This window comes from Myotis davidii, unplaced genomic scaffold (assembly GCF_000327345.1).
Source record: "Myotis davidii unplaced genomic scaffold, ASM32734v1 scaffold399, whole genome shotgun sequence".
In the NCBI taxonomy this organism is placed as follows: Eukaryota; Metazoa; Chordata; class Mammalia; order Chiroptera; family Vespertilionidae; genus Myotis; species Myotis davidii.
The window spans coordinates 1,017,959-1,042,873 of NW_006292094.1; the positions used below are offsets into that span (position 1 = coordinate 1,017,959).

The 24,915-nt window shown below is 37.3% G+C and overlaps 1 protein-coding gene across 1 annotated transcript in view; it reads left to right on the plus strand.

Moving 5' to 3' along the window:
• RANBP17 (RAN binding protein 17) overlaps positions 1-24,915 on the plus strand; it is a 225,486-nt gene that overhangs the window by 122,572 nt on the left and 77,999 nt on the right. Inside the window, exons 16-18 of the mRNA XM_006765451.2 lie at positions 10,041-10,100; positions 17,470-17,543; positions 18,544-18,624. Of these exons, the coding sequence (XP_006765514.1) occupies positions 10,041-10,100; positions 17,470-17,543; positions 18,544-18,624 (215 nt within the window). The remainder of the gene's footprint in view (positions 1-10,040; positions 10,101-17,469; positions 17,544-18,543; positions 18,625-24,915) is intronic.

A 24,915-nucleotide genomic window follows, 5' to 3' on the forward strand; every position in this document is an offset into this window, starting at 1 on the left:
ATGTTCTATTCAAGTATTCACTCTTAGAGTTCTTAATACTTGGATCATATTCATTAAAACTTAGTTAAATAATAATGATAATGACAATGCTAGCACTCATTTATTCTTTATTATATGCCAGGCACTGTGACAATAGGCTTTTACATGCATTATATCTTGTAAGCCTCAAAATAATCTTAATGATGAAGGTGTTCTTAATCCTAGCTCTACTGATAAAGAAATTGACTAAGAATACAAGGGTAGAAAGTGGCATGCACATGATTTGACATTTAAGTCTAAGTCTAAATCCATTAAATGATGAGCTGCAATTCTCAGTCTTGCTCCTTAAGCGTTTTTCGCTCTGTTCTTTTTTTTTTTTTTAAGTTGGAGAATTTCGAGGACAGAGGCAATGTCTTCAAAATTTTGGGGACAAATATGTATCTTATATCTGTCATACAACTAGAGCAGTCCTAGATCATCAACTGTTTCCTTACTGATTGACTGAATATGCATTAGGTAGGGTAAGGTGGTCAGAATTCATGGTAACAGAAGCAGAGAAATGTTATTCTCATCCTAGTCATTTTTCTGCAGTATATGTTGTTAATTAGAGCAGTGATTTATTGAGAAACAGTGGTTTGGAACCAGCAGTGTTCACTTTTTCAGAATGGTAAATTAGAAAAGGATCGCTATAGTAACTATAACAATGTTATGTGGGGTAGATCAGGGCCACACTTTTATTCTTTCATTATTCAAGCACTTGTAAATACTATGACATTGCAATTTATAATACGAAATATTATGTTTGATCTTCACTCCCCTTTCTATCACAGAGCTCCTAAAACCCTTAGAATTTCCTAAGTGATTAGCCACCAATAAAGGTATCTTCATAGTCTTAACAAACCCCTTTCAACTGCACCTGAGTTTTTGTTAATGAGGTGACTTTTGGAAGCACCTAAGGATGGGGGCTGGTTGCCATAGGAACCAACCATTTGGTTAGAGCAGTGGTTCTCAACCTTCCTAATGCCACGACCCTTTAATACAGTTCCTCATGTTGTGGTGACCCCCAACCATAAAATTAGTTTCTTTGCTACTTCATAACTGTAATGTTGCTACTGTTATGATACATAATGTAAATATCTGATATGCAGTATGTATTTTCATTGTTACAAATTGAACATAATTAAAGCATAGTGATTAATCACAAAACAATATGTAATTATATATGTGTTTTCCAATGGTCTTAGGCGACCCCTGTGAAAGGGTCGTTCGACCCCCAAAGGGGTCGCAACCCACAGGTTGAGAACCTCTGGGTTAGAGGGTTGGAACCTTCAGTCCCACCCTCTGAGTTCTGGGGAGAGGGGAGGGGCTGGAGATTGAGTTCAGTCACTACCATGGCCAGTGAGTTAATCAGTTGTGCCTATATCATGAAGGGTCCATAAAAAGATAAAAGGACAAGGTTTTGACAGCTTCTGGGTTGGCAAACACGTGGAGGTTTGGGGAGAGCAACTCAGAGGGCGTGGAAACTCTGCACCGGTTCCCACAAACCTTGCCCTAAGCATCTGTCTATCTGGCTGTTCCTGCGTTACATCTTTTCATAATAGACCAGTAATCTAATAAGAACAGTGTTTCTCTGAGTTCTGTGAGCCACCCTAGCAAATTAAACCCAAGGAGGAAGTCATTGGAACCTTTGATCTATAGGTGATAACCTGGACTCTCAGTTAGGTCTTAATTAGGAACGGTTTTGTAGGACTGAGCCCTTTACCTATGGAATCTGACACTATCTCTACATAGATAATGTCCGAATCTAGTTAAATTTGTGGAACACCTGATCAGTGTCCACTGAGAATTGGAGAATTACTGATGGTTTGGGGGAAGAAACACACATTTGAATTACAAAGACATGTAATTGCGTACTATGTTCTGAACAGTGGGACACACAATATTGACTAGAGAGAGTCTTGCCATCACAGACTGGGGCAGAACACAGACAGAGCTGACAGGTAATCATTGTTCAATATGCTGAGGCCATGATGGACATGCAGAAGAGCAGTGGGAATGTCTAAGAAGATACCTGCTGTAATCTTGGGAAGGAGTCCCAGGGGTTGCTGGGTTTTCTTCTAGTGTCATTCAGTTCTGCGCAGCACATAAACGGGAATAAAATAAACCTAAGGGTTCGTTGCAGGTTGGTGCCAACAGAGGCCAGGAGTGTCCAGCTGCATATTTTCTACTTTCCCATCAAGATTGCAAAACAAGACCAAGAAAACTAAATATCAGTGCACTTTAGATGTTTACCAGGTTAAGGAGATTGATAATAAAATGAACACTCCATTGCGTCTAAGAAGGTAATTAGTAAAACAAATGAATTCCTTGCCCCTCTCAATTAGCACCAAGATCTGTCTACCCATTACTTCCACTGTCAGAAAGGTGCCAGATAAAAGTCAAGATTATTTTCCATGCATTGAGTAAAATAGCACCCAATAAAAAGTTTAATTTGGATTTAGTAGAACAAATGTCTAAATACATATTTTTTTTCTAATAGCTGGGAAGCAATGTTGTTATATAGCGAGAACTTTGAATAGGAAGTTGGAGAAGAAGCCATTTTACGGTGTATTCTTGAGCAGTCTCCTAACCATTTTCTTATTTTCCTCATCTAAAGAAAATGAGGTTAATGTAAATCCAGCCCTGCTTGCTTTGATGCACATTTTTAGTAATCCAAGAGAGACTAGACAATGATTGTGAGCCTTCTCCCAGCCAGAGGGAAGATACTCTAAGTAATTAAAGATTTAAAGTAAAATTTTGTCTATGAAATATAGGAGGGAGAGCAGGGGGCCATAGAGGAAGCAGATATTTTGTCAGGTATTTTTCTTGATTGCTAATGAAGAATTTTATCATTTCAGATCAGCTGCAGTATGGGGAAGGGTCATGATTTCCAAAGGATTTACTATTTAAAAGAAGTAAAAGATAAATTGTGATATATACTGGGGTTCTCTACATATACAGAAATATAGTTTACAGAACATGATTATGATGGTAATGATTCTCCTCTAAAGTAATCTGTGAAGATGAAGTAAAATTATTTCATTGAACTCTTCAAAAAAGATACCTCCCACAAATACCTAATTGTGAATCCTCATAACCAAGCTGATACCAACAGAAAGCAAGGAAAAGTAGGTCTGATTAGAGAAATGGAGTGTTATAGAATGTAGCATTTGTATGCTTCGCTATAGTGGGTTGTCATCTGAAAGTAAAGATGAAATGGAACAAAGTTATGCTTTGAAAATTGAATTATTGCTCATCATGCATAATTGAACAAAGTTGAAATTTTGTAGGTATGAAACAAAAAAAGCCACAGCTATGATAGCTGTTACAGGAAATGGAGGAAATTAATAATAAAAGACAATACACTACCTCATAACTACATGCTCATCATGAGATTAGAGTAGCAATTTTCAACCTTTTTCATCTAATGGCACACAAACTAAGTACTAAAATTCTGCAGCACACCAAAAAATACATTTTTTGCTCATTTGGAAAAAAAATAGGTATAATTTTGATTCATTCACACTGGAAAGCTATTGTTGCGTTGGCTATTGTCATTTTTCTATTGGACAATCTAAGGGAAAAGAGGTCAGTGCCCCTGACTAAATAGTCAGATATTGCATGTTTTAAAAATTCTTGTGGCATAACGATGCAAAGTCACTGGATTAGAGGATGAGAGCATTAAGAAAATACCCTGAATAATTTAATGATTTAATTCTGGAATTGAAGTACAGATATTTCAAACTTCATTTGTACATAGATAAACCAGAAAGATAAAATGAACAGCTTACTTGCAAACAGTAGGGTTTTTAGGCAGTTCTTGAGGATATGTGAAAATATTATAAGAAAAAGAATTTTAAAAGAAAAATTATAACTAAGCAAGACATGTTTGATATGAATATTTTAAAATAAATAAGCAAGTTTCTGTATCTTTTTAAAATACAAAATATATTAAGGAACAAATTTGGGCTACTTTTGCCTTATATCCGGTGATCTTGCTTTTATAATCTGTTCTAAGTAATTGCTAGGAGCTGTGATTTTTAAAAGACTGCATAATACTAGCATCATAAATTAGGAGGGAAAGGTACTTTCTTAGGTCTTAGTGTTCACTGAGTAAAGTTTAAATTAACCTTAACTAGAATATCTTTTAATACCTTCTTGATGCATAAAATAATTCATCAAACCATGTTTTAAAATAAATTTTGGAGGATTATTAGAAAGTATAAACAGCATAAGAGTTTATTGGAATGGGTTTTATTTTATATCCCATTGACATTTATAAATTTTTTTTCTATCAGCTATTTGGTAAAAGTCCACAATTTACCAAAATGGTTAATAGGACACAAATATAGACATTTCATGTGATGTACCATGTAAATGTAAACCTTTGTAGTTACATGTTTTTGTAGCAAGAGAATTGTTTTAAAAGGCATGTAATTTATTAGGTATCGGTAGCTTCTTTATTGCCTTGCCGCGCTGCAGTAATAAATAAAAGAAAGTGAACTGATTTTACAAATGGCACACAAGGTGCACATTTTGTGGGGAAAAAGTCTTTTTTTAAAGAATTGGCATTAAATCCTTTTTTTGTGATGACAAAGAGGCTAAGAGTGCAAACTGTATTTTCTGTTTATCGAAAACAGTCTTTTTTTCTCGGGGGCATTTTTTCCTATGATCATCAAGGGATTTCAAAAGCAATAAAGTGTGGAATCATTGTTCGACTTGAACAGTATTAAAACTTAGGTTTTAATTTCAGGGAAGTAATAAGATTTGAACCTGTCTCACATTACAGCACTGTAAGGCATTTAGCAATTGTATTTTAAAAGAGGTTTTTAAGATGCAGCTCACTTGTAAGCGAACTGTCTGTCAGTAATTAATAGTTTTTCTTCAGCATAGGCTGTTGTGATCAGACCAAGAAATATCTGGGTTTTTAGTAACACATTATGATAATTGTGTTTATTCCTAATTAGTCTAAATGTCTAATAATTTTCTGCTTCTCTGCCTGCTTCAAAGAAATAAAAAGAGTGACGTTTAAAGCTACAGTGTATCTTTGAGCTTTTCAAATTCGGAATGTACATGCACATAATTCAGTAAGCTTTACACCCAGCAACATGATGTCAATTGACTCATTCATTAACCAAGTATTTTAAGTTTTAATATTATTCCCTAGTTTTTAGACATCACATCGTCTGTATATGTAAAAAAGGTTGCCAGATACGTTACTATATGTACAGCTAAACTCAAACTGACAATCTGGGGTCTTCAGTACTCAACATTGAAACTTATCTTTACTTTTTAAAAAAGGCTTTAAAATATGAGCATTTCTATTAGATCAATGTGGCAACATACTTGCTGATGAAAGATTGTATTTACCATTTTGAATTGCTATTGAAAATAATTGCCTCTACAAAAGGAAACATCTGTACGATAGTGCATGGTTAAAGCTGCCATCAATTTTTAACATTTGAGGGTTGAGCTATGACCTTTTATGATGACTGTGAACAGTAACTGCCTCCATTAGCCATAAGTTTTGTTTCTTTATTTTAGTAGATGGCCTAGACTGTAAATATTAGAGAATCTAAAATAAATCAACATATTATCCTAAGGATACAAAATGTAAGAGCTATTTGTGGTTGGGAACCTTTGACAGATAGTTCGGATGAAGCAGATGATTGCCTGCCTAGCGTATCTGGTCTCCATTGCTGTGCCTGCAGGCAGTTTAGTGCTATGGTTGTATATATTGATGTCAGGGTTAGTACTGAGTGGCTAGCAGTGACAGATGTCTATAATTACAGGCAATGCTTCCAGTATTTCTGAAAAGCCAGCCTATGTTGAACAATTATCTTATTTCTGCCTTGCCAAAGAGCATGTTCCAATTGCTGGTATTAGCATTGGTGAGTCTAACGCTTCAGCGGCTGCCTTGGGACAAATGTGGGAAAAGCACTTGGTTATAAAACACAAATGCAAAATATTTTTCAACATTTTGAATTAGTTAAGTTCAGTGTTTTTCTAATTTTTATCTCCCAGAGTGTTTCTGTGGAAGGAATCTTGAAATATAAAAGCACATTTGGCAAAGTTACTGGGATTTTTTTTCCCCGAGGCCTGCGTGGCTCCCCAGTGCCAGTATCCTTGATTTACTGAATAGATGTGTTTAAGCGAAGTTGGCTTTGAAGCAGCTTTCTCCAATGTGAATTACATTTTCTGATTATTCCCATTCCAAAACTGGAAATGCGTTTCCGCGGACAGTCTCTCACACCTTTTGATGAAAAAAACTGTAAAATGCCAGACAGTCCTGAAGAGGGCAAAGCACCTTAGGACACGGATGGCCTCGCATTTGCTGAGAATTGCAGTCCTCCGCTTTTGTCTCAACCCTTTCTTCTTAGCCTTTGATCACTTACTTCTTTCCTTCTTTTTTTTTACTTAAAAAAGTTTTTTTTAATTTTTCAATTACAGTTGACATTCGATATCATATTCGTTTCAGGTGAGCCTTTGATTGCTTATGGTGCTTTCTTGGCTGCATGACCACTTTCTTCCAAGCTTCCTCTCATCCACTCTCCTCACTCGTTAGAAATGTCCATGCTTGATGGTCCCAGTTCTTCTGTCCTTTTTTTCCTGGCCATTTGCATGTAGATGGCAAGGGCTCTAATAGCTCACTCCCAGCAGGTGCAGAAGCCTTACCCAGTGCTCTGGGGCCTGAACATTCCCGAAGTACCTCAAGTTCAAGGCACTGGGTAGGAAAACATTGTCCATGCTGTAACTTACGAAGTCTCTATGTTCAGGTAATGTAGGATGAGACATGCCCAGGAAATATCATTTGAAAATGCTGTGTCCTCAACCTTAATTTAATCTATACTGTGTTTCACCATTTTGTGAAGTTATTCATTACATTTCTCATTTAGTCCTCTCAGCATTATTCTATTTAGTAGGTATGATTATCTTCATTTTACACAATATGAAAAAGATTTCAGGAAGGTTATAAACTTGTTCAGAGACAGACCCTGGGTTTTGACCAATCATCTTACTCTAAACCTGAGTTTGCTTTCCACTGTATCCCATTGCCTATGTACGTATTGAGGCATGAGTCCAGGTATGATCAGTTTACCAGTAAGTGTAATGATTAATACGGCCAGCATCACAAGCTTCATCCCAGGATTTGCTGTTTTACTGCCCAAGGAAAAAACTTTCCCCTGCAACCGGAGATTGGGCCTCTAGTCCTGGCTAGCCATCAGTCACCAGAGAGCTGAGCTAGTCCCTAGGTGTTCGATGTAATCCATCTGCTACAGAAGAAGCAACTCAACGCCTAGTCTGGTGTCAAAGATCAGTCAGTATCATATTTACATCTAAAAGGCATTCCATCTCTGTCCTTCCTAAGCCTATCACACAAAAACTTTTTTAATTGAAGTAACATTGGTTAATAACATGTTTCAGGCGTACAACATAATTCCATATCTGCGTAACCTATAGCTTGCTTATCACCAAAAGTCTAGTTTCCACCCAACACCATAGATTTGACCCTTTACCAAAAACTCTTGATAATTTAAAACTAATGGTGGTATTCTGAAACCCCTTGTCTGTATGCGTTAATTTAGCAAAGAAAACTTGGAGGATTGGAGGGACTCATTGATCTGAATTGGGAAGACTTATAATTCATTGGAAACAGGGCTATAAATCACCTACTTACCCAATGAGCTGAGGACTTACCCTGGAGACAGGAAGTAGGAATTTGTGGACTCCAAAAAGGAGGGTAAGAGCTTTAAAATTGGGAACTTAGGTGATACAGATGAGCCCTAAAGATAAGAATCACCTGCTACCACAAGCATTCTGTTTGTCTCCTGCCTCCTTTCCATCACTTTTCTTGCTCCTCCTTCCATAAGATAGAAGTTATAGATAGAAAATGCAAGATTGGGAGTTAGGCTATCTTCCATAAGGGCTCTTTCTTTTCTAATCACTCTTCCTTAACATTACTAAAACTACTCACATACCAACTTAGAACATATGTCTGTTTTCTAGCATCTAGTTCAGATAAAATACAAAGAAAAGAGGCTGTCATTTTGGGTGTGCCTCATAATCTTAATGTCAGACTAATGTTTGATTATTATATTACTTAATAATGGCAGCCATTTACTGACCACCTATTATGATAGCTAATAGCTAATGTTATTTGGTGCTTACTGTGTACTAAAAACTTTCCAAGTGTTTCTGACACTGTGCTGGCAGTGCTATACATAATACAGCACATGATAACAATAATAATAGCTAACACTATGTGCCAGCTAAGTGCTTTGCATAAATTAACCGCTTTAATCTTCTCAGAGATTCTGTAAAATAGGTCCTACTCTCATCTTTATTTTATACTAGAGGCCCAGTGCACGAATTTGTGCAAGGGTGGTGTCCTACTGGTCTGCCCCAAACGGGGCCAGCCAGCTGGGGGAGGGACTGTGGGAGGTTGGCTCTGAGAAGCTAATTAATTTTAACCAAGATCATAGTTAATTCATTAAATAAAATTCTTTATTCAGTGCCTGTTTAGCCAAGCATTGTGCTAGGCTAGCAAGTAGCAGAGTCTCACTCCAAAACTTGTGTGCATTGCACTGCACATACATTCTGTGTTTCCTCCTAGTTATCTAAAATACATATTCAATTAACTTGATCATTTCTGCCTTCTTACTGAGAGAGGAATATGCTTCCTTGGCCACTGTGTCTACCAGTTGGTCTTTTGCATATGTTGTAACTCATTTCAACACAGGAAGACTAGGCTGGAGGCAGCACTATTGCACTGATATTGCCGCTCAGAGAAACCAGACATTAGTGTTTGAGGGTGTTAATGGGCCATCGGAACGGGAACTCTGACTCACTGTATTTGAATAAGTTAAAGTTGTCATTAACTAGGCTAGTGTGAGAGATAAATTGAAAGGTACAAAGGACTGTAGAAACAAGATCTTTGAGTAAAATTTGAGACTATTATAAAAAAATGAAATTACTGCTTTAGCAAAGTAGCAAAAATACAGATGATATCATTGACACCCCCCCCTTTATTCCCTGGGCCATTATTCTCTTCATGTCAGGTTCTTCCTAGAGGTACAGAGTTGAGTATCTCTTAGGAGAAAGGTACAGAAGTCATTTTAGATGTAGAAAATCGGTCATGTTTCAGAGAGGCAACATGGAGACAAAATAGAGTAATATTAATGGGAAACATGTATGAATAAAATAAAGATGCTAGAAGTGGAAATGGGACCTGGTGAAAGTCAGCACCCACTGTAACTATAATTTGGTGTGCTTTTAGAGGATGGGGGAGCGTGTGTGTGTAAGAATTTGATTAAGTGGTGGAAAGCTCAATATGATTTACTTACCCTCTGAATGACTATAGAAATGAGTTCCATGTATTAAAGAAGTATGTTTACTTATGAGAAGGTGACTTGGCCTACTTACATCAGCTCCACTGGCCTCACTTACATAATGAGAGTGCCACATGGAAAACTAGTGCTAACAGATTCCTTAAGGTAGATATGTCAGTATTTTTATAATTGGCTCTTTTGGGGGTTTTTCCCTTGTTTTTGTTGTTGTTAATCCTCACCGGAGGATATTTTTCCATTGATTTTTAGAGAGATTGGGATGGGGAGAGACAGAGAGAGAGAAATATCGATGCAAATATCCATTGGTTGCCTCCCGAATGCGCCTAAACAGGGCCGGGTTTTGAGCCTGCAACTGAGGTATATGCCCTTGACCGGAATCGAACCTGGGACCTTCAGTCCACTAAGCTAAACCAGCTAGGGCATAATTGGTGCTTTTTTAGGGCTATCCTTTAGTAACTGGTTTCTTGAATTATTCCATGGAAGCAAACCCACTGTACAGCACTTCATCGGGCCTCTACTCGTGGCCTCCAGAATGAAATCAAAGCCCCAAGAACATTTTAAGTGACAGCCACAAAGACCCTGAGCCACATTCTCCTTGTATCTGAAGTTGGGAAGGCCTGCTCTTCCCTTATCGCTGACGCCAGGTGGCAGGTCCCTAAACTCTGTGCTTTTTAGGTTGTGCGCCTGAGGAGTGATGTGTCCAGAGTTCCAGAGAAGGCTTGGAAAGTAGTGAAGGTGAGTTGGGTTGCGGTTACTATGGTGGATCACCAATCTATGCTTGTCTCACCACAGCCCCAGATTCTCAGTTACTAATAGGCACATGCTCACAGTGATATATGTAGGGTGCACTGTCGTGGGTTCCTTTTTAAAGGCAGCATATAACCCTGCAGTGTGCATGTTTTTTAACCAAATGTTCACAGGTCGGCTCTGTTTAGTGTGCTTGCGTAGTGTGAAAGCAACCTACTCTTCTTGATCATAACATTTCTGAAGTGGCCAATTCTAACCAGTATTCATACCGGAAGGAGAAAGTTTCACTTGGCTATGGTGACTAGGATCTGTCATTGAACAGTATCTCTAGCACATGTATCCCGTGTGCCAGATATGTTTCTGACTGACACTTCTGAGAGAGAGGGGGGATTGGCATAAACAAAATCTCTTATTTCCTGATTTCCTCTACCATCACCCTCTCACCATCTTCATCCAGCATCAACTTCTGTGCTCCAAAATCTAATCATGTCATCTTATACATTTGTTATTGCAAAGAATTAGAAATTGATACCTGAAATGCCCCTTCAAATCCTGGTCTCAAAACCTTCTACCCAAATTAGCCAAGGCTTCTTCGAATAGCTTGTGCCAGAGCCATGGCTAGCTGCTTCTTGTATGGTCTTGGGAAGATAATACGTTTACCCGGGCTTCACCGTGGCTTCAGCCACAGAGACTAGTTTAACAGAAGCTTGGCCTCAGACATGGAGTGAGTTGGCAGCCAGCAGGAGCAGAGCTGTGTCAGGACAAATGTGCTGCACCCCTCATCTTCTCTAGTTGGCTTTCAGCTGGTGGCGCCACGGGAGTCTTTCTATGGGCTGTGTATCCTGTGACCAATAACTGGTGCCCTCCACCCGGGTCCCTCTTGGCTAGCGAAGGCCTGTCGGGAGACATTAGGCTCATGCTGGTGGAGATCCTTAGTCAGTGGCTCCCTGAGGAAAGTGAGGCAAACAGCCAGCTTCTGTTGAACAGGTGGTAGTTAGACCTCAGGTCTGGGTGGGGGTGGGAGGGAAAGAATCTCTCCAACATTCCCAGTACTGCTGCTTTTCACACTCTACCTGTATTCCTCTTTCTAATAAATGATTGCTTAGACACTAATCCAAAAATATCTCTGGCAGCATCTGGAGCCCTTCCTTAGTGGTCTGGATGTGGGCCCAAGTTAGGAATGGAAACCCCACTGGGGTGCAAGCAAAAGAGGAAGCATGTTCTTAGCCATGCATCAGTGGAGGCCCCTACTGGGAGAGGGGATTATCACAAGGCAGCAGGCAGCCCTGCACCCCAGCCTGCTGAGTTCATGCTTTGTGCCACAGGATGTGGAGCGAAGGAAATGTGAGGCCAAAGGGGTGGCTCCAAGTTTTCTTACACAATAGCCTATTCAAGCAGATTGGGAATGCCTCTTAAGAGATTTGTTAGGTGCATGTCCCCTCAGCAAGATGGCCACCACAGATGGTGGGTTCAGATATTCCAGTTGAAATAAATACTTAACATTCATATTTATTTGCTACTTCCATAGCCAACTTTTCTTGTATCATGTGTCATTCTGAACAAGGCAAACAGATTCCTAAACGTTTACCACTTGATTTCCAACATGCTAGTATATTATGGCTTTAAAATTAAATTCTGGCAAAAGATTTTTTTTACCTGTAATTATGGTCCTATATTTTGTGATGCTGTTTTAAATGACATGGAAAAATGAGTCAGCCAAAGGTTGATGTGGATCTCTTCAGTATCACTAAGTTAGTATATTTAATATGCAGCAGTGGTGTTTGTACCATTAATTCTCTTGATGTGTCATAAGTTAATTGTGATGTTCATGTTTTATTCTGCTTCAAATGTTAATGAAAGGGCTTAGTATCTTTAGTTCAGATTATTTACATACAAGTGGTTAAATACTCTATTCCCTCTTAGCCTCTTCTTCTCTTCCCTCCCCTTACAGAACTGGGTCTCTTACGAAAAGCACTGCATTGACCTCAAGGGCACTTGAAGCCTAAGACAAAAATATGGAAACTGGTTTCTTACTCATAATAAATGAATTTACACTGAGTTCCCAAATTCTTTTTCTAATAAATTAATTCTTTCATTATATTGAATCCTTTCTGGTGACAGGTTTTGTTTTGCCAAATTGCAACCAGTTAAAAATCTTGATACCTCATTTCAATAGATTGAAATAATACTTTAAAATTCACGATTTTTTTTTAATTTTGTGGTATCGATTTTGTATTGGATGTGAATTTTTCAGAATAAATTGGTTCAGGAAAATACATCATCTGATGGCAGAATACTTTGTTGTTGATTTTCACAGCACTGCCAATTCTGCATAGAGCCTGCTTACAAAAGCTCTTTGAGATCATTTATAGAAGGCCTAAGGGTATTAACTTACTGTAATTTTCTGAAGATTCATTATCCAAAATCTTAATTCATTATAACAACTCTTATGAAAAACTACAGAACCAGTTTTTCTCTTTTATTTTCTTATTTGCACAGAATGAGCGACTCATTGTTCTTTTTAATTTGTTTCATGTGGTGCTTTTGAGTGCATTTCATAGAGGGCTGTTATTGAATTTCTGTGGCTGTCATTATATATCCATACAACCTTTAGGAGCTAATATTCTGGGTTTCCCAGTTCTGTAATCTACTTCGAATTTGAGGATTGACATAATTAGTTTCTTCTAAGTTATAACCAGAATGTGAGAGACAGCACTGCAGATACTCAAGACCAAGGATTAGGATTGGAAGGAGAAAGTAATTAAAAATTATCCCAGCACATGCTTTTATTCTTTATTAAATTAAATTCACAACTCAAACTCTTATTGCTATTTGTATGTTTATTCTCTTGTCTGGTTTTCTTATCTCATCTGGCTTCCTTCTTAAAAGCCAGATAGAAGGTTATATAAGCTACTGCATAGGCACAGGCAGCATTTGTCATTTGGTCAGTTGAAAAGTTAGAGAAGTATTGGGTCATTGAAGTGTCATACACAGATCCAAATGTTCTTTTCTGAAAATTGAAAGAATCTTCACAGTAAAATAAATAGAAATAAGAAAACAAACATATTAAAACAGTTTTTTAGGAACATGCCTTTTCAAGTCTATACTAATGGTAATTTCTAACAACTTCCTGTATTTCAAGAGCTAGAGAGATGGATGGATGGTAAAAATGGGCAATTTTTCTAGCTTCTAAGGCAATCTTTAGAAGTAGAAAGAATTTGGCTTTGTATCATGAAATTTTGAAGCTTTCTCCCTTCAACAATTGCCATTTCTCACCTTAATTAGAGTGTGTTGACTGAATATGCATGAAAAGATTTCAAAGCTTCACATATGTTAAGGTTTTGTTTGTTTTAACCTTTTTGTGCTATGTCAAAATCTTCAGGGTAAACTCCTTATTTTTCTGTTATTTTTTTATGTAATGGACCTCCTCTTGAAAAGGCATTAGCTGCCAGGTTGAGCAGCTCCTGTGAGGAAGGGCCATGGAATGGAGTAGGAAGGGAGCAGCATTTGTTGAGGACTCAATGCCAGGCTCTGTGTTAGGCCTCATTTAGTTCTCCCTGAAGCCCATAAAGTAGGTGTTAGTATTATTATTTCTGCTTTACAGATAGGAGGTCAAGATTCAGAGATTACAAGTAACACCTAGCTAGTGGTAGTCCCAGAATGCCAATCCAGATATCTTTGGGACCAGAGCCCATGCTTTCTCTTTGGTGCTAACTTTATCAGGACAGTGTTGTAAATTCTCTGGAGATATAAAGAGAAATAGACACTCTCTCTACCCTCAGCACATGCTTGAAATAGTGGAGGAAAATGAAGTTTCCATATTCACATGGAAAATTAATTCTAAAACAAGATCAAATTCTAGTGTATAATTTAAGTGCCACGAACAGGCAGGCAATCGTAGGTGTTCTGAGCGTTCAGCGGAGGAGAGCTCTTCTTACTGATCTACAGAGAGCCTCTTCCAGAAATATTATTTAAGCATTAAAACCACATCTTTTTAAATAACAAAAGTGTACCTGTGGTCACCTCTGGTGAGTGGAATTTGGGGTACATTATTTTTAGAGAAAAGGGTTCTCTAAAACAACCTTATCCTTTTGTTAAAACGTTTTGAATGAAAAAAAAAATTTTTTTAATGAAATGGCCAAAGTTTACATTTTAACATTACATCCTTTTTAGCCATTTTACATTTAATGCGTGTTATTAGGCATGGGAGGTAAAAGACAGAGCATCATCTCTGCCCTCAGGGAGCTTGTAGTCTAATGGAGAAATGCAGGCATATTAAAAAGAAGGACGAGGGGGAGCAGGCACGGACTGACAGGCAGAAACCAGGTCGTAACGTGTGCCTCACTGTGTGAAACACGTAAAGATGTGACTTCATCGTGTCCTTTAGAGACCATGGACCGGTCAAGGGCATATACCTGGGTTGCGGGCACTTCCCCAGTGGGGTGTGTGCAGGAGGCAGCTGATCAATGTTCCTCTCTCATCGATGTTTCTAGCTCTCTATCTCTCTCCCTTCCTCTCTGTAAAAAATCAATAAAATATATTTTTAAAAAATGAGGATCATGGTGAACTTTCTTCTGGCTATCATAAAAATGGTTTTTGGTGAAGAGATGTTGTGTTGGAATTTTTCTGTGAAAACTTTCATTGGCTTGTGTTTTATAATAAACAGTTGTATGGATCTTTTCTCACTGGACAAATTACTTCCCACCCCTAAATTGTGTGTGTCTATGACATAATTAAATTCCAAAAGTTTAAAGACATTTTCATATTATCTGTGTATTCTCTGATGATAAGGTGCCTTGGAAAATGTGAGCCAGTCTTTTAAAAGAAATGCAGTAATCATACATTGATTTTAAATGACCCTGTCACACGTGAAAACAAATCAGATTGTTGCTCTTAATGAGCTTTTCAATTTACTATTCAGTAGATCAGATAAGTGGATTTAAGAGGTAATGATCCTGTTTAGTACTCAAGCTTGACTGTCAGATCCTAGTAGTGGAGAGAAATCCCTAGGGACAAAAGCGTTGACACAGTTCTAGATGGGATAATGGGAATCAAAGCTAATGGATGATAAAAGGAATGGTGCAAGTTACAAGGATAATTGTGGATTAAAGCAGTGCCATGTGTCAATGTTGACCATTTTTTCTAGTATCTTATTGGGTCAAATCGGATGCTTGAGGAACTGTTTTGACAGCAGAGCACAACAGACGCCTGTCTAGCTCTCTCCTTTCTTGAGCTCCAGGGACACAACAAAAAGCCATCAATTTAAAAAATATATTTTTTAATATTAAAATGTTTAAAATCACATTTTAGTTATATTTTATTATTCAGTGGACATGGATAAAATCAAAATTTGATTAAGCCTGAGTTTTGCCATAAATGAGCATTTATAGAGTCTTAAAAATATAAAATTTGATTTTACAAAAATACAGTACAGAGCCTGGGGGCGGAGGGAGGATGGACACCCAAACAACTACAGTGAACAGTAGCGTGACGGGACAGCTCACTGCTGGAGGGAGGAGACATGACTTCTGATTGGGAATCGGGAAGAGGGGGAAGAAGGCAGGTTCAGGCAAAATGAAGCACTTGAACTCATGGAGATCTGAAATTGCCTGAGGAACCTGTTACCCAGCTGCATTTATTTCATTGTGGCTCCATGTTAAGGGAAACGGTAGAGGAGAAGTAGTTTGGGGGTGAAGTTGTGAAGGGCCTTGTATACCAATAATCATATCAACACCAATTTTTCCAAGGGACCCAATTTTCTCCCACCTATGAGAAAGGTTCGAGATCATGGCGAGATAGGCAACTTCCCTTTCTACATACCATTCTTCCTTTGAGCCTGCCATGTGCTTAAAGATTTCTGATCACTGGGGATTGGTGGTGACTGACTTCCCTAGGTTCTCTCTTCCTAGCTCCCTCTGTTACCAGACATCTTACAAACACAGTGATAGCTTCAGTCGCGTAAGCGATGAAGGCCTATTCTCATGCGCAGAGTCAGAAATAGTCATTGACGTGCTTTTCTGTAGGGCTCAGAAGTTAGCAGAAGAGGCAACAGCAATTTGGATATCAATTTCCTTTCTTTGTCTCTCCCCCAGCTTCTCCCCCGTACCCTTGTACTCTTTCCTTCTCCTGCCCTCTCCACCTGCCCCATCTTCCCCCTCTCTTTGCTTTCTCTTTTTCTCTCTCTCTGATTTCCTCTATGGGCCTGAGGAGCTTTTTTTGGTCATAGGACTTAGGTTGAAAACCTGGAACACAAGCTTCTGGTTTGAATGGTGCTTAAATCCAAATATACGAGACTGTGCAATGAACAGCCTTCCTCCCTTGTATAACCCTGCAGCTCTGGACATCCTGTGATTTCTCTCTCACCTTCATGACCTATGGCAGCATATCAAGCTGTTGTTTACATATGAAAAACAAGGAGGAGAGAGTGAAAGCTAGATTGCCATAGCTATAGGAAATAGGCTGATCAGGAGAAAGTGAGAAAATCACGGGGATCAAATCGCAGGAGAGAAATCCTATACAGCTGGTGTCTGGCAGGGATAACCTGGAATCACACCAGAGCATCAGGGAGTGTGGAGGTGTTAACTAACCCACCTCTCGGCTTTGCCAGGGTATTCGGGCATATCCATTGGCTGCCGGTGGCATTGTCCCAATCAGAGTGGGCTATGTGTTTATCAGCTCAGTGTGGCTTGGGTTGGGACTGAAATGTTGCACCCCAAACTCTGCAACCAACGCTCCCTAATTGGAAGCTTAGTGGATTCCCAGGCCCCGATGCACTCTGCAGAGACTTCCTGAGCCTGGAATTTCAGTTTCAGTGTGGAAAGTAAGACCTATCTCTGTTATTTGGGGGAGTTTAATCGAGGGATATTTGAGAATTTCTATAAATTCTTTCGCTTTATTTTTGAAATTATTTTTTATAACAGCCTAACATAATCCTGAATTATTTGGCAGTTTGCAGAAATCTGGAATGGATAGAAGCTTTGTAAATGTTGGAGCCTTTTACCAAGGCACTCCAGTTTCTAGCCCTTCACGTGCATACGCCTGTCTTTGAGAAAGGAGGGATACTAGTTCCCTCTGTGGGGAAAAAAGTATGTAGTGTGCTGGGGGTAAAGTGAGTATGTGAGAAGGGTGTGTATGTGTTTCAAAATAAGTGAGATGCTTCCCAGAAGAAAAAGTTGGTAAATTTTAAAATTGTAAACATTTTTTTAAAATTCTTCATTTGCTCTCCTACCTACTTCCTACTTCAGTGTAGATGCAAGCAAATACCTTACTTACAAGTTAAATCTTCCATTTGTTCAATGTGATAGTCTTTTGAAAATATATGTTAATGATCAAGTTTTTAACAATTGTTTTCATGCAGGTGTATGCCCGGATGTCAGAAGTGCTAGGAATAACAGATGACAGTCACGTTCTAGAAACATTCATGACGAAAATGTGAGTTCCTGCTCTGCTTTATTTTTCCTTCGTTGTTGATGGTTTGAATCTAAGAGACCTTTTACTGTGTTTAAATCTCTTCATAATATTAATTTTCTTAATAAAAGACTTTAAAAATTGAGTTTTAATTCTCAGGATGGTAGCATAGTTTTTAATTGAAACTTAATTTCTCATATTTAAAGTTCACCATCCAGATGACATTGTTATTTGTCATGGTCTCCACACAACTGCAGTGTACAGCATCAAGACATGGCTTTACAAAGTTCTCAGACTCTGGCTCTTCAAGTCAATTGGGTAGCTTTTTTTTTTTAATTTAAAAGAAAACACCCAATTTCAAAGACCGAGTGAAGAGATTTTTGCAAATTAGAATCATTGAGAGAGGTTTGATTACCTAAGGACAGGGCCTTCATTGCCTCCGACAGGAAGCTATGGCTGTCAGAGACATATTCATGGAAACTGAATTAATTATCCTTACAGTACTAGCAGAATTCACTAGTTCCTAGTCATAGATAAAACTTTTACACTTGGCCTAAACTAGTGTGCCTCCACTCGGCATCCCACTTTATCTGTGTAACACATAAATAATACTATCTTGCTTCCAGAGAATAAAGCTAGATAAACAATCATAAGCATAAGAAGTGAGTTTTGGAGCCACAAGTTGGATGGTTCGTTTCTTGAGAGTAACTGTGAGCATCTATTTGACTTCCTTGTAGCTCCTGCTATCCATCCCCACATGTTTGTTTCAGATACAAACTTAATGTTTTTCCTGTGAAACACTTAGGCAACTTTTTCATTTATAAAACTAAATGTATAGAATTATGCACCATTTGTACATTGACTGTATATATTTTGAATGTCTATAAAAAGAATAGAATGGAAAATTCCATTGGTATTTTGAGATTTAGGTCTTCTAACTTACATGAATGTATGTTTATTTCCATGTTTTCCCTATACAAGCAAATACCTTACTTACAATTTAAAACTTCTTGTTTATATTTAGTGTTACAAACCTTAAATACTGGGGAAGATGTGAGCCTGTAATTTCGAGGACTCTTCAGTTCCTAAATGACCTTTCTGTTGGATATCCTTTTTACTATATATTTGATCATTTATATGAATAGCCTAACAAGTGCATTCCATTAGCTAGGTATTTTTAATAAGGTCAAAATGTTGGCCTCCTAAAATGAGACTTCCCAGTACACACTAAAATGTTTATAATTTTCTCTCATTAGCAGATTTTTAAAATCTAAAACTAGAATCATCTTTTCTTATTAGGTTAATTGATAATACTGTCGTGTTTCTACCAATGAGAGAGAACAGTGTAAAAAATAAATGTTGATTTAGTTAACCACTAAGATTAGCTATTATTTTAATACGAAGATAACTTCCTGAAAATGGGGGCATTGGAGAGAAATCTTTAATGTAGGTTCACTTCAGGAATATGTTTGTATTAGTTAACTTTAAAATTGTGTTTCTTGGCAAGCCATAAAAGATTTCCAAAGTATTAGACACCCACTTTTGTGCTGGAATTTAATATGCAACTTTTTATTGGAAAATAATCGTCCTTGTCTGGCAAAATCCACCATGCAATATTTCTGTTAGTAGGTATAATGCAATAAAGTCAGGGAGGGCTATTTATCACTACAAATTTTGAGGATTTCAGGATTCTTTTTATTATTTTAATATATTTCTTTGATATTAAATCAGAAAAATGATAAATTACACCTGTCCAGGCTGTTTTTCCTTTTTACTGGAAAGTGATGTACAACCCAATTCCAGTGGTCATTTTGGCTTTTTAAGATATGTATTTTTTCTTATTAAAAAAAAACCTGAACCTGTATTTTTTTAAAATAATAATGCTGAAATACTCTTTATTTCTAACATATGAAGTGGTTTATAAGTACTTCCTAGTATTGCAAACTCTGGCCTTTTCACAATGAATTACTCTGAGAGCATATTATCTAGAAAGAAACCAGTTATTTTATAGCACATATCTATTGTTTCGATTTACCCTATCTTTTAGGTTGAAATTGAAATCTAATATAAAGTTAATTTGATTTGTATTCTTTTTAGTATAATTTGCATAATGCCTAGTTTATTTGTGTCTGCTATTAAGATCCTTCTGCTGTCTCCTTATATTTTGTATATATTATTTAATCCTACAATTATAACCTTTTGCTTTATAAGCTATTTATTGCATTTGAGCACTTCCTAAAGTTACTAAAAAATCATATTTTCAGAAAACTTATTAGATAAAAGTTTAAAAGCTATAACATTTTAAACTAACGGGTACGAATGGTTTCAACCGGGGTACATTGATTTATATTTTTTAACAATTATTTCAGGTTTGCATATTTAGAAATATATATTAGCTCAATTTGATTTCAGTGCTCAGTTATTTGAATTATAAATCATTATGTCCCTTCTAGCTGATCAGTCATGAAATATCTTTGAATTCATTTACATAATGGAATATGTGAGTGGTGTATCTATTTCAGTGCAGTTGCTGGCTACTTAATGCATGTTTTGTTTTCTATCGATTTCTTTATTATGATTTATTTTTAAGTCCTGATTTTTTAAAGCAATACATTATTTTTGTGTTAAAAATAAGATGTCATGATTCAGAAATAGAAACAGTATACAGGATAAAAAAATCATCACTGATTGGTCCCTGTTAATGTAAATATGTTTATATATTCATATTAAAATATTAGTAACGGGTGAAAAGCATGTTATGTTACAATAAAATGTTTAAATGTTCCTTATGACTTTATAATGCATATTTTCAGGTACCTTTTTTTCTGTTTTTATCTTCTTCAGAGTGAATCTTACTCAGTGTTTGTGGTCCTCAAAGCCAGTTTCTGAACTTTTGTGTCCTTGTGTCTGACCACTTGTTTAGAATTGAAAACATAAAAGATCCTAATTTTTAGGAAGTGCTAAAAAACAGCCTATGTTCATTTGCCCAAAGGTAGTAAAGTAGCCTCAAGCTATAGTGACCTTCAGAATCACTAGAGTTCTTATTGGAATACAAATGCTAGACCTCACCTCCAGATTGAGGTTTCGGGACATGTTAGACTGAGCCCTGAGAATTTGCATTTTCAGCAAGTCTCGGATGATGCTGGTGGCTCAGGGACTGTACTTTGAGAACTGCCTGAAGATCATTAGACAATAGAATGGGATGTCCTAAACAGAAGTCTCGTTCTCCCACTTCTCTATAGGATTTTGTCTTCGCTAGGAAAAGGTGGCCCCTCCCTAAATAATAATGTTTGTGAGGAGGCTGCCAATATGTGTAGTCCCTGGATTTTAACTGGAGAGCAAGTCTTGCATTTTACCCCAAGGCTTCTGTTTGCCAAATTTGAAGGTCTCCATATTGTTTAAGACTATCGTAATTTTAAAATCCAGAGGCTGTTTTTGATAGAAAGTTTGTCTTCCTATCAAATTCATTACATGGGGCATATAAAATCCATGTGGCAAATACATCTGAGTAACTTTTTAACATAGTCTTTAAATTTCCAAGACTACATTTCCCAACTTCCAGATTCCAAGCAGTAGCTTTTCGGACATGCACAGGTGAAATGGCGCTGCCCTGGGCAGCCCGCCGCAGCCGGGCGCAGGGGTCCTTCTCCTTTGTGAAGTGTTTTGCAGGCAGAAACTCTGCTTTCTATGTGGGGAAGGGACGAGATTGCTCAGATGACAGAACAAGGAAGCTGCTGGGAAAACTGGAGGAAATGAGGGTCATACAGAGCAATGAGACAGACTAAACCTATGGTAAATGCCGAGAAAGAAGGAAGCAAGGGTTACATTTCATCCAAAATTCTATTTTGTTTATTAATCATTATTTCAAGCTCTTTGTTCTTTGAAAAATATTTGATCAATATTTCTATTGCAATTTGCTTATTTGCTCAAATTTTACAGCAGTGACATGTGTCTAATTTTGGGTTTCAGATAGATAATAATGAGAATGGATTATTTTCTATTAGGCCCTCTGTTGGTAGTTGCCCTTATTACATCATCCTCAGAGCTTTAAGAAAACCCAAAAATATCTTTAGCTTTTTAAAACAGACCCCATAAAAGACTTCTACATTAATTCATGAAAGTATCCAAACTCATTTTTACCCTGTTGTTACTCTTAACGTCAACAGTTCGTAGGATTAATAACTTATCCATATTGCTCCAAGACCACTACATAATTGACCGGGCCCAGACAAAATGAACATGTGGGGTGCCTTGTTCCTAAGTTATTAAGAATTTCAAAACCTCAGTAGCAAAGCATTGAAACAAAGGCAGGACCGTGTGCAAGTTCCTGTACCCCAGGATTTGGTGAATATAATTCCTACCCATGTGCATCTTAGATCTACTTATCTGTTAGTTTATTTCAATGGTTTTCATGTTTGCAAGCCACAGCGTCTTATTTCCTGTCCAAACTAGTCACCCTGATTTTATTTTTCAGCCCCAAACCTCTTCCAGCTTCATTTGTCTTTTAAGTGCAATAAACTAGAACATCCTTATTTAGATTTAATCTTGAGCAAGAATAAAATAGTGATTTTTAAATTTAATTCCATACTCATCTTAATGATTTACTTTATCTTACTAGCCTCTTTCAATTAGCAAATATTAATTAAGCATTTGCTCAGCACAGGGCAGAAGGACAAATGAGACACAGTCCCTGCCTTCACAGAACTGATTCTGATTCCAGACTTCCTTTCCTATATTTCTACTAAGAGCTCAAAGAAGATTGTATTGTTAAGGTAAAAACATTCAAACCTGTAAAGAATTTTTGTGCGTATATTTGAGCCAAACTGTCAACAATTGCCGGGAAGCAGAACCTCAGCTGATTGAGATAATGCTCTGGAGAATGGCGGTCTTTCATCTATTTTTATACATTGGAATCAAAGAGGGGATGTAGGTGGGTTACAAGAAATCCATTGGTGATAGATTAGAGAGGCCGGAGAAAGCAAAACGGGAGGTGGGGGGGAGAGCGAGTGGGGGGACCCCTGGGATTGGATAAAAAGTAAAATGATAGACACATACTTAGGTGAATGCAGGATAGTTAACAGTCAACAGTTAACATGATAACAATAACAATGAAGGAATGTGTGGTACCGGTCCTGGGCCCAGGCACATTAGGTTGTGCCCAAGGAGTCCAGAAAAGGGAAATCACAAGTTAATGGAGACATTTCAAGGATATGTTGTCATAGATGCGAAAAGACAATAGGCTCAGTTAAGGTAAAGATTGACCTTGTCAAGGAAAATACCGGCCCAGGACATGACTACCCACCATAACTGCTTTTAGTTAAAGTTTTAATTTCAGACCATACTTTGTGGTTACTTTAGGTCTTTAAGTTTGTAAGACTGCCATGCAGGCCTTCCCTGAGCTTGTCAGGTTAGCATGTGGCTTTTTTTCCCTCCCACAGTATTATCAACAGAGTTCCTTTTTTTTTAAATTGGACTCAAATAAACTACATACTAAATTTCTGAAAATCTACACATTAAACATAATGTGGGTATGTGACATTTTGGTTTGGCTTTTAGTGAGCTCTTTTTAGTCAAGGTCATTTAGACATAGCTAAACATAAATTGTTAAGCATGCAAGTAACATGCAAACCAGACATCCTCACCCTGTCACCGATCTTCCCACCCCTGGGGTGCATACTGAATGAGGTGAGGGACAGGAAAGAGTAGAGGATGAGAAATGAAGCAAAAGTCTAGAATAAAATAAGGGTGAAGGATAGAAGGAATGTCTGTTACAGGAAATACTTAGTAATAACCAGTAGTAGTTCTGCTTTGGTGAAACAGTATTAAAATGTATTGCTTTATTTCAATGAATACCACCATTTCCAGATGGCTTTGAGAATGTTAAATAAAACTAGCTTCAGCATACATCCCTCAGGCTTACATCTATTAACATTTCTCATCAAAAGAAATGTTGATTTATTTTTCTGTTTTCTGTCTCTATCATCCATGGAAAAGGCATCCCATAATTTATCTGCTCTGTTTGCTTTTATACTAGGATCAAGTGTGAAAGTCCTTTCTACTCTTCTGTAGCCAGCTTATTCAGACCTTCACGCAGTTCTTTAAATTCTTGCCTCACAAGATTACCTTCCTTGAGTATTGTTTTAATCTGATCATTTATCTTCCCAAAAGCCCAGAATTCCTTCTACTTGCTTCTCAGGTCAACGTAAAATATTGATTTGAACTTGAGTCCTTTAATGGTACTTGACTTATTGAGTTCCCATAACTAATTTCTGATCCACCACTCAACCACAATTTGTACTTGATACTTTTCCTTGGGCCAGGGAAATTCATTTTACCTCCCCCTTGACACCTTTCATGGTCTTTCACTGAATCACCACCTATGCTGTTCTCCTCATTTGACCCATCATAACTCAGTTTGATGTCTTTTAAATTTTTTTTAGGTCTTGCTGAAGACTTAGTAAAGCCATCCTGAAATAGTTCCAATCCTTAGTCACTGTGTTAACTGAAAGAACGTGAACAAGTCATGTAATTTCTCTGGAGGCTCAATTTCTTCATCTGTAGAAAGGGAATATTATCTATCTCTTAGGATTTTATATGGATTAAATAAAATAATAAATATATAACGATATATTTGTGCTATCTAACAAAAATAAAGCACCTGGTATTACTGACCCTATCATGCCGTAGGTGCTCACTAAATAGCAAGCCCTTCATTTTCATTCCTATCATCTTTAATTTTCTTAATGTTCCTGAAAACCTAGTTCTTATCTGTATATATGAGGATGAATATAATATAACTTGGTTTTGGCCAGTTCTCTCTCTGGTGAGGTTATAAGTTATTATAGGGCACTTGAACATATTGCTACCCCTCTTATTGGGTGACTGAGCCTTGAACCCCTCTTCCTTGTATGTGATTTTTAGTATCCCTTAAGATGCTTCATTTTGGTTACACCTATTTGGAGTTTTTAGTTTAGTAGGGTTTATTGGCATAACCCTGTTTGTGAAATAACTGAACCAATAGTTCAGTAACTATACTTTGTACCTATCTACAATATGTTCAAACATGTAATTTTCTTATCCGTGAACTCTCTTTTATCATCGGCGTCTAATTCTATCTACAAAAACTGTTTGTAAACATATATGACTTTTAAATAATCGACTAGATTAATGCCATCATCCATCCTCTTGTACTTGGTGAATGAATATCATATTATTACACTATTCCTTTGATTCTCACACAGAAATTTCTTCACATTTTAAGACTTCTGTAAATCAGATGTCTTACAGTTGAAGATATTTTTCAGCATCTTGTCTTTCTGAATAGCAATGGAGTTTGCTCAGTCTGGATGTGATGGAAGTTCATTAATGAATTGGTTCCTTCCTGAAAGAACAGTTT